Source organism: Rattus rattus, chromosome 5 (genome assembly GCF_011064425.1).
Source record: "Rattus rattus isolate New Zealand chromosome 5, Rrattus_CSIRO_v1, whole genome shotgun sequence".
In the NCBI taxonomy this organism is placed as follows: domain Eukaryota; kingdom Metazoa; phylum Chordata; class Mammalia; order Rodentia; family Muridae; genus Rattus; species Rattus rattus.
Window position 1 is genome coordinate 107,570,875 of NC_046158.1, and position 15,030 is coordinate 107,585,904.

The 15,030-nt window shown below is 48.3% G+C and overlaps 1 protein-coding gene across 1 annotated transcript in view; it reads left to right on the forward strand.

Annotated features, from left to right (window-relative positions):
• The window catches only part of Mertk (MER proto-oncogene, tyrosine kinase), a 74,491-nt gene that overhangs the window by 53,246 nt on the left and 6,215 nt on the right, over positions 1 to 15,030 (forward strand). Inside the window, exons 14-17 of the mRNA XM_032902600.1 lie at positions 1,172 to 1,290; positions 8,120 to 8,229; positions 10,773 to 10,932; positions 12,270 to 12,406. Coding sequence (XP_032758491.1) covers positions 1,172 to 1,290; positions 8,120 to 8,229; positions 10,773 to 10,932; positions 12,270 to 12,406 — 526 coding nt within the window. The remainder of the gene's footprint in view (positions 1 to 1,171; positions 1,291 to 8,119; positions 8,230 to 10,772; positions 10,933 to 12,269; positions 12,407 to 15,030) is intronic.

The following is a 15,030-nucleotide window of genomic DNA, read 5'->3' on the forward strand; positions in this document are numbered from 1 at the left end:
TTAGCACAGTGTGCTAAGTCAAGGCACGAGGGAGCCACTCATGATAGCCTTTGTTGAGTGGAGGTTGTCTGTGAACTGAAAACCAGTGAAGTCAAGTTTTAAACAATGAATCTCTCTAAATAATCTTTGAGAAATAATTTATGAACCAACTTGTGAGTGATAGCGCATTGACTATTTCATAGACACGACTGAATGTAATTCGGCTTTATATAAACATCTCTGTGAAAAAAATTCTACAGACATGAGTACCAGAGCATGATGTGCAAGGGACACTATCCTGAGATAAACGGTCTGGAAATGGTGACCTCTTTCTTCCCTGCCTTCTGCCTTAATCCATAATAAAATTTTTAGCAACCTTTCAAGATTCTATATGGTTAATGCAGCAAAGAGGTCTGAAAGCTAAGGTTTGGGTAAAATCTCGTGTCAAAGAAATAGCTATCGTTTGAAGTTAGTGGCTTTAGCAGACTAAGAGAGACAGCCAACTTTGCTTGACACATTACACTTTGCAAGCCTAGCACTGGGTGACAGGCTCCTTCTAGAATTCCATGCTAACACATTGCAACTTCAATCACCGAAAGTTTAGAAAGAGAGGTTTAGCCAATAGGCCCTCAAAAGTGTTTTAATAACGTTAAACATCTGGTTGCAGTAAGCTTTTTTCATAGATGTACTTAGCTAATTTATCCTCAGGTTCTCTGAGGTCTCCACCCCTCAGTCATTCAATCTAACAAAAACAGAATGCAGAATCCTTGACTTCTTGTCTGTTCTTGTGACAGGTTGATTTATGAGAACAAACACTAGCCTGAAAGATAGAAAGAAAGAAAGAAAGAAAGAAAGAAAGAAAGAAAGAAAGAAAGAAAGAAAGAAAGAGAGAGAGAAGAAAGAAAGGAATGAATGGGGGAGGGAGAGAGGGAGAGGGAGAAGAGGGGGAGAGAGAGAGAGAGAGAGAGAGAGAGAGAGAGAGAGAGAGAGAGAGAGGGAGGGAGAGAGAGAGAGAGGTTATATAGCTGGCAAGTGTTGCATATCCTAGAATCCACTGTGAGAGTCCCAAGCCTTTTGTTTTTCACCTCTTGGCCTGTTAGCACATGGCTTCAATTGGCCAGTGGGCCTCCAGGGTTTTATGTGTTCATACCTAACAAGGGCTCTTTGTAACTGGTCCTGTTTTCAATTTCAGGCGTGTGTATAGAACTGAGCTCTCAAGGCATCCCGAAGCCCATGGTGATTTTACCCTTCATGAAATACGGAGACCTCCACACCTTCCTGCTATATTCCCGGATAGAATCAGTACCAAAGGTAACAGGCTGTTTGTGTGGCCTCTCAACTGTTTCTGAAACTTTTATGACAACTGGGAAAACCCCAGTGTCCCTGAAAATGCAGAGAAGGACACTGGCCTTTGTTCAGAGTTCATTATGCACTCAGGGGTTAAACTATGGTCTCCATCCTCTCTATGGCAGGCCTACGAGTGAGGCCTTGCTTATGGTGGAAAGACACCAGCTGGTCCCACAATCTTGGTCCAAAGTCTCCTTGCCTGCCATCTATGGAGTGTTTACTCACCACGGGCTGGTAAAGGCAGCTCTCCTAAGGAGTCCTGTTTTGTTCATTTGAGATAAGTTTATATTATTAGCCCAGGCTAGCTCCTTAATGCAGGAATGACAACCTTACGCTTGTCATACCCAGATCTCCTAAGGTACATTTTCAGAGCCCATGTTGGAGTCATGGGTTTGAGCCTTTGAAGTGTGAGATATTCACTTGTGACTATATCTTCTATGACCCTTATTAAGATGGGTGGCAGGGGATATGGCGAGGTGAGGACCCAGAAATTCTTGCACCCTGTTACTCCTTGCGTTGGCTTACGCCGTGAGAACTACACAGCCCTGGCAATTCAGGTGATAGCCTGAGAGCCCATGGTGGGTCACCTCAGAGATTTAGGAGCATAAATGTAAAGTCTTGTCTCTTTTTGGTCAGTTTTTACTGTGGACTTCAAATATTGTATTTGGGGACCCTACGCTGGAGACATGGCTGTCGGCCTCCTTATGAAGCGAGCACTGCATTGCCCCTCCCTCATGTTCCCCTTAGGCAGAGCGACTGGAGCCTATGAGCAGGAGCTGTCATCTGTGTCCATGGCATGCTCAACCTGGTCCCTATCCCTTTCCATCAGGTCACTTCCCTATCTAAGGTGGTAGCTTACTGCAGGGCACCCAAAAGGGGAAAATACGGGGCTGACGCTGTCAGGAATCACCCTAGATTCAGACAGAATTTACTGTGGGCCAACAATGTCCCCAGTCATTCCTGCCAAAAAAAAATGCAGGTTGTAGGAAAGCACTGGACCCATCAGTTGATACCTGAGCATCCTCTAACACAGCTGCCTCTGTCCCCTTAGCTGCCACCAACAGCAGAGCTCTGGGGAATGTAACTAAAGACAAGTGGTTTAAGTTTTCTTTTTATGTTTCATGCTTTGGCAATCGTGCCTGAGAACTCTTTACTATCCCCTTGTTTAAATTGCCTTTTTCCTGCTGCTTTCCAACAAAATGTTGAGTTTTAATAGGACATATTTGAGTACTCAGTCCATTTTGAGTCGGTTTTTATAGGAGGTCTGAAATTTAGTTTAAGGCTTCTTCGGTTTATCACCACCACCACCACCACCACCACCACCACCATCATCATCATCATCATTTTGTTGGCCAGGATTTCGTGTAGCCCAGGCTGGCTCCTAACTCACTGTATAGCTAAGGATGGCCTTTAGGCTTCTGATCTTCGTGTCTCTGTCTCTAGCTCTGGAGTTCTGAGTGACAGGTGTGTGCCACTATGCCCTGCTTCTCTGGCGCTGGGGAGTGAACCCAGGACTTGGTGTGCTTTATAAGCACTCTGCCAGCTAAGCTACATCCTGACCCTGAGGATCTTTTGATCGGTTGGTTTTGCATATGATTGGTCATCATTTATGAGATGGCTACCTTTAATCTGCTAAATTGCTTTCGCACCTCTATCAAAACCGTGTCCGGCTGTGCACTGCAGGTCTATTAACTCACCCTCCCCTGCTCCTTTCTTCCCCACCCCACCCCTAACGTGTACTTCAATAGTTCTACTTCAGCTGGCAAAGGTTCTGCTATAATCTTTTGTCCTTTTAAACAAAATAACAAGTAAGGCAAGCAAGCACGCAGTATTTTCTTGACTCATCATTTCCACTTGCAGAAGTATCAGGGCGTCCTCGGTGGTAGAGAATGACTCCCCAGTGTTGCAGAGATGTAAAAGGAGTGTATTTTTCCATCTTGATATTCTGTAGCCCGAGATAAAGATGGGAGACACAGTGTTCATGGAGTAGCTGGGACACGGAGCTTTTATTCAGGCAGCTTTCTGTGCAGTCAGTTCCCTGGGCATAAAGACCTTTTGTTCCAACCTAAGATTAAGTCTCCGGGCTTGTCAGTGAACTTCTGAACAGGGCCTGGGTTCTGGCTCCAAGTGTCACTGTCCTCAGCAGAGACAGTGTCCCTGGAGTGGGCAAGGCAGACAGGCAGATGATCAGCACCAACCTCAGCTCTCACAGAGGATGCAGCTGGGATGACATAGGCATTTGGAGAAGGGAGGAATTCTGACTGGAGAAGCTTGAATAGTCCATGGTGCCAGTGGCAGGAATAAAAACGAGAGAGAAGGAAGCAAAAGATCGGAGAGCACATGCATGGTAGGAACCTCAGGTTTTCTCCAAAAACAATTGTAGGGACCTTGGGGCAAAAGCAAAGCAAGGGAGGATCAATAGGGAAGAACTACAGCAAGGAGGATGGACAGGGAGGAGCTGCAACAGTGAGGACGGACAGGGAGGAGCCACAGCAGAGGAGGACGGACAGGGAGGAGCTACAGCAGTGAGGATGGACAGGGAGGAACCACAGCAGGGAAGGAAGGACAGGGAGGAGCTACAGCAGTGAGGATGGACAGGGAGGAGCTACAGCAGAGGAGGACGGACAGGGAGGAGCCACAGCAGAGGAGGATGGACAGGGAGGAGCCACAGCAGGGAGGATGGACAGGGAGGAGCCGCAGCAGGGAGGACGGACAGGGAGGAGCCACAGCAGTGAGGATGGACAGGGAGGAGCCACAGCAGAGGAGGATGGAGAGGGAGGAGCCACAGCAGGGGAGGATGGACAGGGAGGAGCCACAGCAGAGGAGGACGGACAGGGAGGAGCCACAGCAGAGGAGGATGGACAGGGAGGAGCCACAGCAGAGGAGGACGGACAGGGAGGAGCCACAGCAGAGGAGGATGGACAGGGAGGAGCCACAGCAGGGAGGATGGACAGGGAGGAGCCACAGCAGGGAGGACGGACAGGGAGGAGCCACAGCAGGGAGGACGGACAGGGAGGAGCCACAGCAGAGGAGGATGGACAGGGAGGAGCCACAGCAGGGAGGAGGGACAGGGAGGAGCCACAGCAGGGAGGACGGACAGGGAGGAGCCACAGCAGGGAGGACGGACAGGGAGGAGCCACAGCAGGGAGGATGGACAGGGAGGAGCTACAGCAGGAGGATGGACAGGGGAGGAGCCACAGCAGAGGAGGACGGAGAGGGAGGAGCCACTGCAGTGAGGAGGGACAGGGAGGAGCCACAGCAGGGAGGATGGACAGGGAGGAGCCACAGCAGGGAGGACGGACAGGGGAGGAGCCACAGCAGGGGAGGACGGACAGGGGAGGAGCCACAGCAGAGGAGGATGGACAGGGAGGAGCCACAGCAGGGAGGATGGACAGGGAGGAGCCACAGCAGGGAGGACGGACGGACAGGGAGGAGCCACAGCAGTGAGGACGGACAGGGAGGAGCCACAGCAGGGAGGACGGACAGGGAGGAGCCACAGCAGTGAGGACGGACAGGGAGGAGCCACAGCAGGGAGGATGGACAGGGAGGAGCTACAGCAGTGAGGATGGACAGGGAGGAGCCACAGCAGGGAGGATGGACAGGGAGGAGCTACAGCAGTGAGGATGGACAGGGAGGAGCCACAGCAGGGAGGATGGACAGGGAGGAGCCACAGCAGGGAGGACGGACAGGGAGGAGCCACAGCAGAGGAGGATGGACAGGGGTACTAAGGCACCCTGCAGTTGCCCTTGGATCTGTAGGAAGGAACTTGACTTTACTAGCATGTCAAACCAAAAACAACTCAACATCACCTTCAAAAAGAAGATAGAGAGTGGGGTCTGGTGTCCCAGGCCTGTGATCCCAACCACTGAGGAGACTGAAGCAGGGGGATCATAAGCAGGAGGGCAGCCCGGGATACAGTCAGAGGTCACATTGCTCCTCAGGGGATGTGTTCTGGCTGCAGCATAAGGTGCCTGGCATCACCTCGCCCTTGGACTTTCCGTCCGTGCCCGTACTGCACGCGGTACTGCACGCAGTGCTACACATGGCATAAGGCGGCTGCTCTAAGTGTCCTGTGCTAGCATCCAGAGACAAAGGGGAGAAGCCAGTCCTTTACCTCTCCTGGGTCTATTTTTCTCCACCCACTGTGTCTGTCTGTATCCACACCCCTCCCCTATCTCTTTTCTTAGAACAGCACGTTCTTTGCAATAACTTTATCGAGACACTACACAGTTCTCCCAGTTAAGGTGTTGAGAAGGGGGTAGGGAGAGCTCAGTAAACAAAGATGCCTGCCACTGAGCCTAAGATCTGAGTTTGCTCCCCAGGGACCATGTGAAAGAATACATAGGCCCCAAAATAATTAAATGTAATTAAAAAAAAAAAAAAGTTTAAGTGTTCCAAGAGAGGAAAGAGAAAGCTACAGTGAGAGTTGATTGTGAGGATGGTGACTAAGACCTCCAAGTAATGCAAAATATTTTAACACAATCAGGAACAGGTCCATCTGATGCATTCCCCTCCAAGATTCTCGGGGTGAGGGCTAGAGCCACAGCAGGTAGAGTACTTGTTGGAAGCATTTGGAACCCTGGCTTCTGCCTCCACTCCTGCAAACACCAGACGTGGTGGCACACTCCTGCTGTCCCCAGAGGTGTGGTGGCACAAGATGTCCTCGGGTGCCCATCCCAACCCTTCACTTCGTTTAAGGCAGGATCTCTTGTTCTCTGTTGAGGGCCACAGGCTAGCTGTCTTGAGAGCTTCCGGTGATCCTCCTGTCTCAGGGCCCTCCTTTCTGAGCGCCCAGACTTCAGCCGCTGCTATCTTACCTGGTCTTATATGGGCCCTGGGGATTCAAACCTAAGTGTTCACCCTGTACCCCTCACACACACGGTTCCCACTGAGCCATCTCTGCAGCGCTCGACTGCCGATTCTATTTCATCAGTGGCTGTGTACACACCTGCCCTCTTACTTGGCCGCTCTAATTAGAGTGTCTTTAGCAAGTCTAAGACTTTTAGCTATGTTCGTCTTCAGGTTGAGGATATTCTGAGTTCCCTGGATTTCCCGTGGAATTTTAGAACTAACTTGTTACATTTTACAAAGAAGCAGAGCCCTGCTGCACTGGCACTGGAGCAGAGTCGATATTGATTATAAAGGCTGAGCAGTATTGGCATCATGATATAAAATTTTCTAAGCCGTATGTGGAAGATAAATTCTTCTTATATTTGGATTTTTCAATTTTTCGTCACCGCTGTGTATTGTTTTCAGAACATGAGTTATATACGTCTTGTGAAATTTGCTCCTGAATGTTTTTCTTCTATCGTAGCTGAGACTGGGCTGTTTGTCTCGCCTTCAGGTTGTTCTCACTAGGACAGAAATCTCTGTGGAGACACCAGTGGCCAACCCGACTCACTTAAAAACTGTGCTCTGCAATTATCTTTTAAATAACTTTTAGTCATAGGTTCCAAGAATAATGTAATTATTACAGAAAAAACCATCACAAATTAGTAGTATCTCCTACTTACTAATGACAATAGGATTTGCTATTTCCTGGAAACTAGCATCTGGAAAACTCAATACACAGAGAAGAGACAAAACTTCCAGGTTTGACTCGTTAACCTTTCTCTGTGACTCTGTTACTTTAGGGTGAGGATAATTGTGGCATTGTGGTTTCATATGTAATTGGCATGTATCGCAGTTGGGAGTTATGTCATTAAAAGAGAGTGCTTGAGCTTATGGCTGGTAGAGACTTGTCTAACACAGGCCCTGAGTTCCATCCCCAGTACCAAGGGAAAAAACAAAACCAAACACAGCGCCCTTGTGAACCCCATTTTGGAAAACGTATAGTGCTTGGAGAATGAGCCGTGACAAATCCAATGTCATGTGGAGGGGTGGTAGTGGGGGCCATGTGGCCATGAACAGACCACTCATGAGTCATGATTGCCAGGAACGTTGTGGTCAGACTTTCTTCAGTGCCACACTGTGGAATGGCATTAGATTATTATCATTCTTACAAACAATTCTAAATGCCTGGAAGACTGACTCTCTCTCTCTCTCTCTCTCCTCTCTCTCTCTCTCTCTCTCTCTCTCTCTCTCTCTCCTTCCTCCCTCCCCCCCTCCGTGTGTGTGTGTGTGTTGGGGGGGGGCTGATGATACTGGGGATTAAACCCAGGGTTACAGGGTTGTGTGTGTGCTACATGAGTCCTCTCCCACTGAACTGCATTCCCAGCCCACAGTTTTCTGCTTTATTTCTAAGCCAGGTGTGGTGGCTCATGTCTGTCATCCCAGCACTGGGGAAACTGAGGCAGGAGGATCTTGAGTTGTAGTCTAGTCTGAGCTGCGTAGGAAGACCTCGTCTCAAACAAAGAGTCTGTCTTTTAAAAAAAATGCATTAATGATAAAGAAAGGAAAGAACTGTCTCTCTGTGACACCGCTACGGCTTAAGAAATAAGCACAGCACTTCAGGGCTGCAGGGATGGCCGACAGCTAAGAGCACACTGCCTGCTCTTGCAGAGGACCCAGGCTTGATCCCTACATGGTGGCTTACGACACTGTGATAGGGCCCAGGCTTCTGATACCCTGTTCTGGCCTTCTCCGATGCTAGGCACACACATGGTGTACAGACATACATGCAGGCAAAGTGCTTATGCACATAAAATAGAAATAAATACAGACATACCTGCAGGCAAAGTGCTCATGCACATAAAATAGAAGTAAATACAGCACTGTTTTCCCCTTGGCTGAGAGTAACTTGCCAGCTTTTCCTTCTAAAGCATTAATGTTTTTTCTTGTTTCCTCCCCTTAGTCCATCCCCCCGCAGACGCTGCTGAAGTTCATGGTGGACATTGCCCAGGGAATGGAGTATCTGAGCAGCAGGAATTTTCTCCACAGGGATTTAGCTGCTCGGAATTGCATGTAAGAACCTGGGCTGTCTGGGGAGGCAGGGTCCTTAGACTTCACAGGGTGGGAGTGACCTGCTATTAGGTTACGGAGGGCATCTGGCCTGGGGTGGGGCAGAGTGCCTTGCTTTGAATGGAGTTTCTATCACTCTGGTTCTTCCTTGGGGGTTTTCTGTCTCTGCCTCTAAGAGTCTGGTTAGCATCCATGCTCCCTTATGATTAGCCTGCTTCCTCCTTGTCACTAGGCTAGGGGTGCTAGGCGTGATCTTTGGGGTCTTTTGCTGTCAGCTATCTTTGAACCCACAATAATGTGGAGGTCAGCTAACCATAGTATAACTTGAACAACAACAATAGAAGTCCCGAAGACTGTCTCCCAATGCCTTTGTCAACACACAGCTCTCTCCTCAAGGAAGGTAAGGAATAGTGTGTTCTAGAGAGACCATGGCCTGAGAATACAGATTCCACGATCTCAAGGTCATATATTCCAGAGTGGTAACTGTTTTCATGTTTCTATATTAACATAACAAAGAAAATCATAAATCAACACACTTTCAAATACATTAGTGGAAACATCAAGTAGGTAGGTTACAGTGGAGAAACTTCTGCTCTCGGCCTCAGATGCCAGATGACGACTTTCTTGGCCTTGGTTGGTCTGCTAAATCAGTGCATCCAGAGTGGTTTCATCACTGGACAGACAGAGGAGGGCAGAGACCAGCAGTTAACTGAGCTAAAGATAACTCAAGATATATTATACTTAGACTCTGCCCTGCGGCATTCCAATGGTTCCTCCTCGATCATTGAACTTCTAACCAGACAATCAGCCTTCTGGAAGGTTCAATGGGAGGCGTAGTTTCTTTCCAGGAACTTGTGTTCTTACCTACCCAACCCTTGTGATAACGTTTAGTACCTTAAATGTCTAGAAGCTTTCCTTCCACTGCAGATGATGAATAATAAGAATTTACTTTGGTCTGGGATTTTTTCCATTTCTTTACCTGCTTTGACAGAACCACTTGCTGTAAATCTGCAAACATTTTAACTGTTCCTTGATTAGCTTGCCTGTTGTGAGAAGAGGGGTGACCCGTATGTATGTGTTTGTCTTAGTCAGAGGTTTGACCGTAAAGTTGGCTACTCATTCTTCTCCACCATAGCTCCTTCTCCCCCTCCCCCTTTAATTTAGTCTTTAAACCCCCCAGGATTTGGGGTTTGTTACTGTTTTCTGACTGCGGATACAGAGTCATGAATTTTTCTTTTTACATTTCCTTCATGGTTTTCCTACCAGGCAGGAAGACTGCCTGTCTGGTTGTCCTGAACTAAGAATGTGGGTCTTTTGCGTGTACACACCTTTACCCCCAACACTCACGAGACAGAGGCAGAAGGATCCACAGTTCAGAACTATCCTCAGCTGCACGGCAAGTTCCAGGCCAACCTGGGCTACGTGAGACCCTGTCTTTTAAAAACAAAAAAGGAATGAAAGAAAGAATAGGGGTTATTGTCAGGCAGACAAGGATATCTCAGACACCTGCCTCTTCTCCCCTCTCCTTTCCTCTCTCCTCTCTGTCTTCTTTCTCTTCCTTTCCTTCTTGTCTAGGACCTGCTTTACTGGTGTGGACTGTGACAATCTATTTCCCTTTAATTCTCCAGTTCCTTCCTCTGACAGCTGTCCACATTAGCCAGCAATCCCTCAGCACCGTCTTTTGAGGAGTGCGTCCCACTTCTCCCAGACTTCACTCCCCCTATGCCTCCACACCGCCTTGCTTGGTCCACAGGTCTGATGCTGCTCCCAGACAGGATGGCAATGGCGATGCAATCCATGGAAGGACTAAGGGAGCTGCTGTTCCTTCCACTCTGCTCTGCCACAACTCTTCCCATCCCCCACGCCCTTGCCTCCACACTGCCTGGGTGCCTTTGTTAGAGTAGCCCCACACAGGCCAGAGTGGTGGGGGCACAGTCACATCTTCTCCCTGCTATTTGCTGTGTCTTCGACCTCAAAACAACTTCCTATCCCAAGCTTACGGCTCATGGGCTCCATTTCTTCTCCTCTTCCTCCTCCTCCTCCTCCTCCCCCTTCTCCTCCTCCTCCTCCTCCCCCTTCTCCTCCTCCTTCCTTCTTCTCCTCCTCCTTCTCCTCTAACTTCTTCTTTCCCTCTTCCTTTTTCTCCTTCTTCCTTTCCCTTTTCCTCTTCTTCCTTCTCCTTCCTTCCCTTTTCCTTCTTACTCTTTCCCTCCCCGATCCTCCTTCTATAAAAATGCCCTGTATCCTAGGCTGGTCTTAAACTTAATGAGCAGCTGAGGATGACCTCGAACTTCTGCTCCACCTGCCTCCACCTCCCAAGTGCTGGAGTTAGAAGTATTCACCACCATTCCCATTTATGCTGTGCTGGGGAATCGAACCAAGAGCTTCGTGCGTCCTAGCCAAGCATTTCACCACTGATTCACATCCACAGTCTCCCCATGTCTTCCTTAGTCACATTTCATCCATTCCGAGCTGCATCTTATACAGGCATAGGATTAAGCGCTCTGCTCCCAAGGTTACTGAGGACCAGAATTTCCCCTTCGCAGGTTGCGGGATGACATGACTGTCTGCGTGGCAGACTTTGGCCTCTCTAAGAAGATTTACAGTGGTGATTATTACCGCCAAGGCCGCATTGCCAAAATGCCTGTGAAGTGGATCGCCATAGAGAGCCTGGCAGACCGAGTCTACACAAGCAAGAGTGACGTGGTACGTACACAGCTTTGACGTGCCAGACAGGACACACTGAGAGAAACGACTGAGCCTGGCGATGTAGCGAATTACGCTCTGATAAAACTGAGGGCTGGGAGCATGCTCAGACCACGCTTTTATTTCATTTATTCACTCGTTCCTTCGCCTTTTGTTGTTCTGGGGTTGGCCCTGGGACCTCACACATGCTACACTAGCGACGTTCACAACCTCTTCTTTACTTTTAAGACAACTTTATTTTAATCACGTATAGGTACGTGATCTGTATGTGGATATGTGCACATAGATGCAGCTGCTCTCAGGGGCCACAGGCATCAGACCCCCTGCAGCCTGAGCCAATCACAGGCGACTGACTGTGAGCCAAAATGGATGCTAGGAACCAAACTTGGGTCCTCTTCAAGAGCAGAAAGTGCCCTTAAACCACTGAGTCATCTCTCCCGCCCCTTTTACTTTTTATTTATTTTTATGTTAATGAGTGTTTGGCCCACATGTATGTCTGTTCGCCCTGATGTACCTAGTGCCAAGGGAGGCCAGAAGAGTGTCAGATCCCCTGGAACTGGAATTAGAGATGGTTGTGAGTGACCATGTGAGTGTTGGAAATCCAGCCTGGGTCCTCCGGAAGATCAGTCAGTGTCTTAACCACTGAGCCATCTCTCTAGTCCTCTCTACCTTTTATTTCTGAGGACCGGTCTGTGTCAACAAGAAAACCCTTGAGCTCCCAGTCCTCATGCTTCGGCCTCCCCTGTAGCTGGGATCACAAATGTATTACATTATACTCGGCTTTCACTTTTTTCCATTAATTAATTAATTAATTAATTCACTTTACATAGACTTTTTAATTCAAGCAACTAGTATGTTATGGTAAAGTGCTCACATTTGATTTGCATATGACCTTCAGAGATTCCCAGGTGTCTTTGCTTCAAATTACTTACTGCCCATAACTAAGATACACATGAAAGTGAACGAGTTCATTCAGTAGCCCTTGGAACTCATATGCTATGTAAAAGATGCTGTATAATCCTACCCTTGATCCAAACTTGGGAAGAGAAAATACTCCACAGTAAGGGCAGACAGCACACTAAGTAAGCAGTGTTGATATGGGATGAGGCTCCGTCTGCCTTTAGCCAAGTTTCCCAAAACAGCTTTAGTCAGAATGGTTAACTCTGGGGCTTCAACCCCATGGATTGCTGTGTCAGGAGAACAGTGGGCCTCAGACAGAATTACCAGCTTTGTGCTTCATCATCAGGGCTTTAAGGAAATGACCTTTCCCTATGAAAAAGTCCATTCAGCCTTTGTGGAAAGACTTTTGTCCTAACTTCTTGTGGCTTTGTTCTCAGTGGGCTTTTGGCGTGACCATGTGGGAAATAGCAACACGGGGAATGACTCCCTACCCTGGAGTCCAGAACCATGAGATGTACGATTACCTTCTCCACGGCCACAGGCTGAAGCAGCCCGAGGACTGCCTGGATGATCTGTAAGTGCACATCCCCCACGTCACTGGGCTTTCTCCAGTGGGCAGCTATCTGGCTGTGAAATGACCCAGGAAACACAGTGCTGGCTTGTGCAAGTGGGGTCTGCTGTTAGCCAAGAGAGGCCGTGCAGAGAACGCCTCTTGCAGAAGCCTCGGCCAGCAGACATTCCTAATGCAGGTGCAAGTGTATGTCCAGCTTCTGTAAGCTCTCTGTGGCTCACTCATTCCACAGGTCTCAGTCTCCACCAGTCAAGGCAAGGTACCAGCGTGTGTTTCCAAACAACAGCAGAAGCATCACTAGGAAGTAGATGGTGCCAGTAAAAAGGTTCACTTTGTAGTCTATGAGGTACTGGGATCCTTCATCCTTACTCGCTTGAACCCAGTAATCCCTTTTCTGTATAGCATTTCAAATGGTATATAAAAGGGCTGATCGCACTTATTGGGAAACAGGAATCTGCACCAGTGCCTTTGAGGACAAACTGGCCCTGGGGATTGCTTGGGAAATATCCTGACAATGCTTATCCCTGTGTCAGAGGGTGCGGCAGTGTTGGTACAAAGCGGGTCTAGAAAGTGTGTGTTTAAAAACGTTCCCTGGAAGATCTGTGCTCCACCAGCTGTGAGTTTTCCTATCTCCCGTCACAGAGCACACGCAACCAACAAAGCCCTCTCTCAGTCCTCAGTGCATCATGGGGAAGAGACCCAGGACGGGCCCTGTCCAATAATGATCCACATGTGTGACCCAGGCTTGACTTTCTGTACCTTGTATCACGAGTCACGTAGTGATGTTCTCAGAGAACTGTGGTGTCTCGACTGAAGTGGAGGAGGGTTTATTCCAGCTCCAAGTCCAAGGTGCTTTTCCTGATGTCAGGGAAGTCAAAGCTGTGACACAGCTGGTCACATCACAAACACAATAAGGAACAGAGTAAGGAATTCTTGCTGCCTTTCAGCCCCCTTTCTCATCCAGCCAAGGATCCCCTGCCTAGGGAATGGTCCCGCCCACGATTAAGATGAATCATCCCATATATTTAAGGTAATCAAGACAATCTTTCACAGCCATGCTCATAGGCCCATCTCCCTGATTATAGATTCTAACAAGTTGAAAACAGTAACCATCACAGTATATTTATGTGTGGGGGGGGAGGGGTACACACGTGTGTGTATGTATGTATCATGCGTGTGTGTTTATCTGAAGGCTGGAGATTGGTTTCAAGTGTCCTGCTCAGTAGATCTCCACTTTTATTTGCTGAGACAAGGTTTCTTGCTGAACCTAGACCTCATGGATTTGGTTTGTCTGGTTAGCTAGCTCGCCCCTGAATATCTCCTGTCTTCACATTCGGATGGCTGGAAGCATAGCCCAGCCACTTGAACTACCTGGCTTCTAGATATCTGCTGAGGATCCAAATCCTGGTCCTCATGCCTGTAGGCAAGTGCTTTATCAACTGGGGCATCTTCATAGCTTCAGCTTTAGTCCGGTCTCCCCAAGCTCTATGCTGAGCTTTTCAAGACGATGATGTGCAGTGCGGCCTTCATTTGTGACTTACACTCCCTTTGGTGAGTCTCCTCCAAGGATGGGATATTCTCATCATATTTAACAAGAACATTATAAAAATGTTGGTCTGAGTTAGCTCTGTCATGGAACAGCCTGTGAGATGCTGGTGCTATGCGAGACCCTCAGCCCCATTCTCTGTCTCTGCTGCCCCGTTCAGCACATGGGGCCAGGTCACTTTGTACACAACCTCCTAGGTACATCTATGGCTTAGACTCCAAGCCGAGCACAAGGAAGATTGTTTTGTTCCCAGCCACAGCCTGCTTTGTGGTTGAAGATATTTGAGACCAAACAGAAACAAAGGCTGCAAATCTCTTGAAAATATCTTAAGGCCTTGATTAAATTAGCCTTCAGGTTTCACGGTCATTTTGGAAAGGGCTGTGGTAATGAAACGTTGGCTTTGGGAAATGAGGAAGCCTGGCTGTGCAGCCACACTGTCCAGGAAGTTTTATGGTGGTTTCTTTCACCGCTGTTCCCCTTGCGCTAGCAGAGACTGACATTACCAACGACCTAAGTGAGTTCCAAGCTGTGTCACATTGTGGTTTTTAAGTTTTACTTCAAACTAAAACAAGAGACCGCTGAGCTGGTGTTGTCTGAGAACACTTTTAGCTGGTAGAGTCAGCTCCCGCCCTCTGGCTGGGGACCCAGGTGGTTGCAGACAGGCTGCCGTCCCCATGTTCCTGACTTCTGCATGCCCTGGGCTGACAGATGTGATGTGGTTAGCAGGTTAGCGGAGCAGGCTTTACCCCTCGTGTGGATGCCGACAAGCAACAGCACCCAGAAAGAAACTTCTGTACTTGACACACAAACTCACACTCATACACATACTCATTCATATGCACAAACACACACACTCACATACTTACACACAAACACACACTCACATACAGACTGACACACGCAGACACAAAAACACACTCACACATACACAGATTCAGACACAAACACATATACAGCCACAAATACACACTCACAGACATACACACGTTCAGATACACAAACACACATACTCATAGACACACACACTCACAGACACATACACATTCAGATACACAAACACACATATTCATAGACACACATT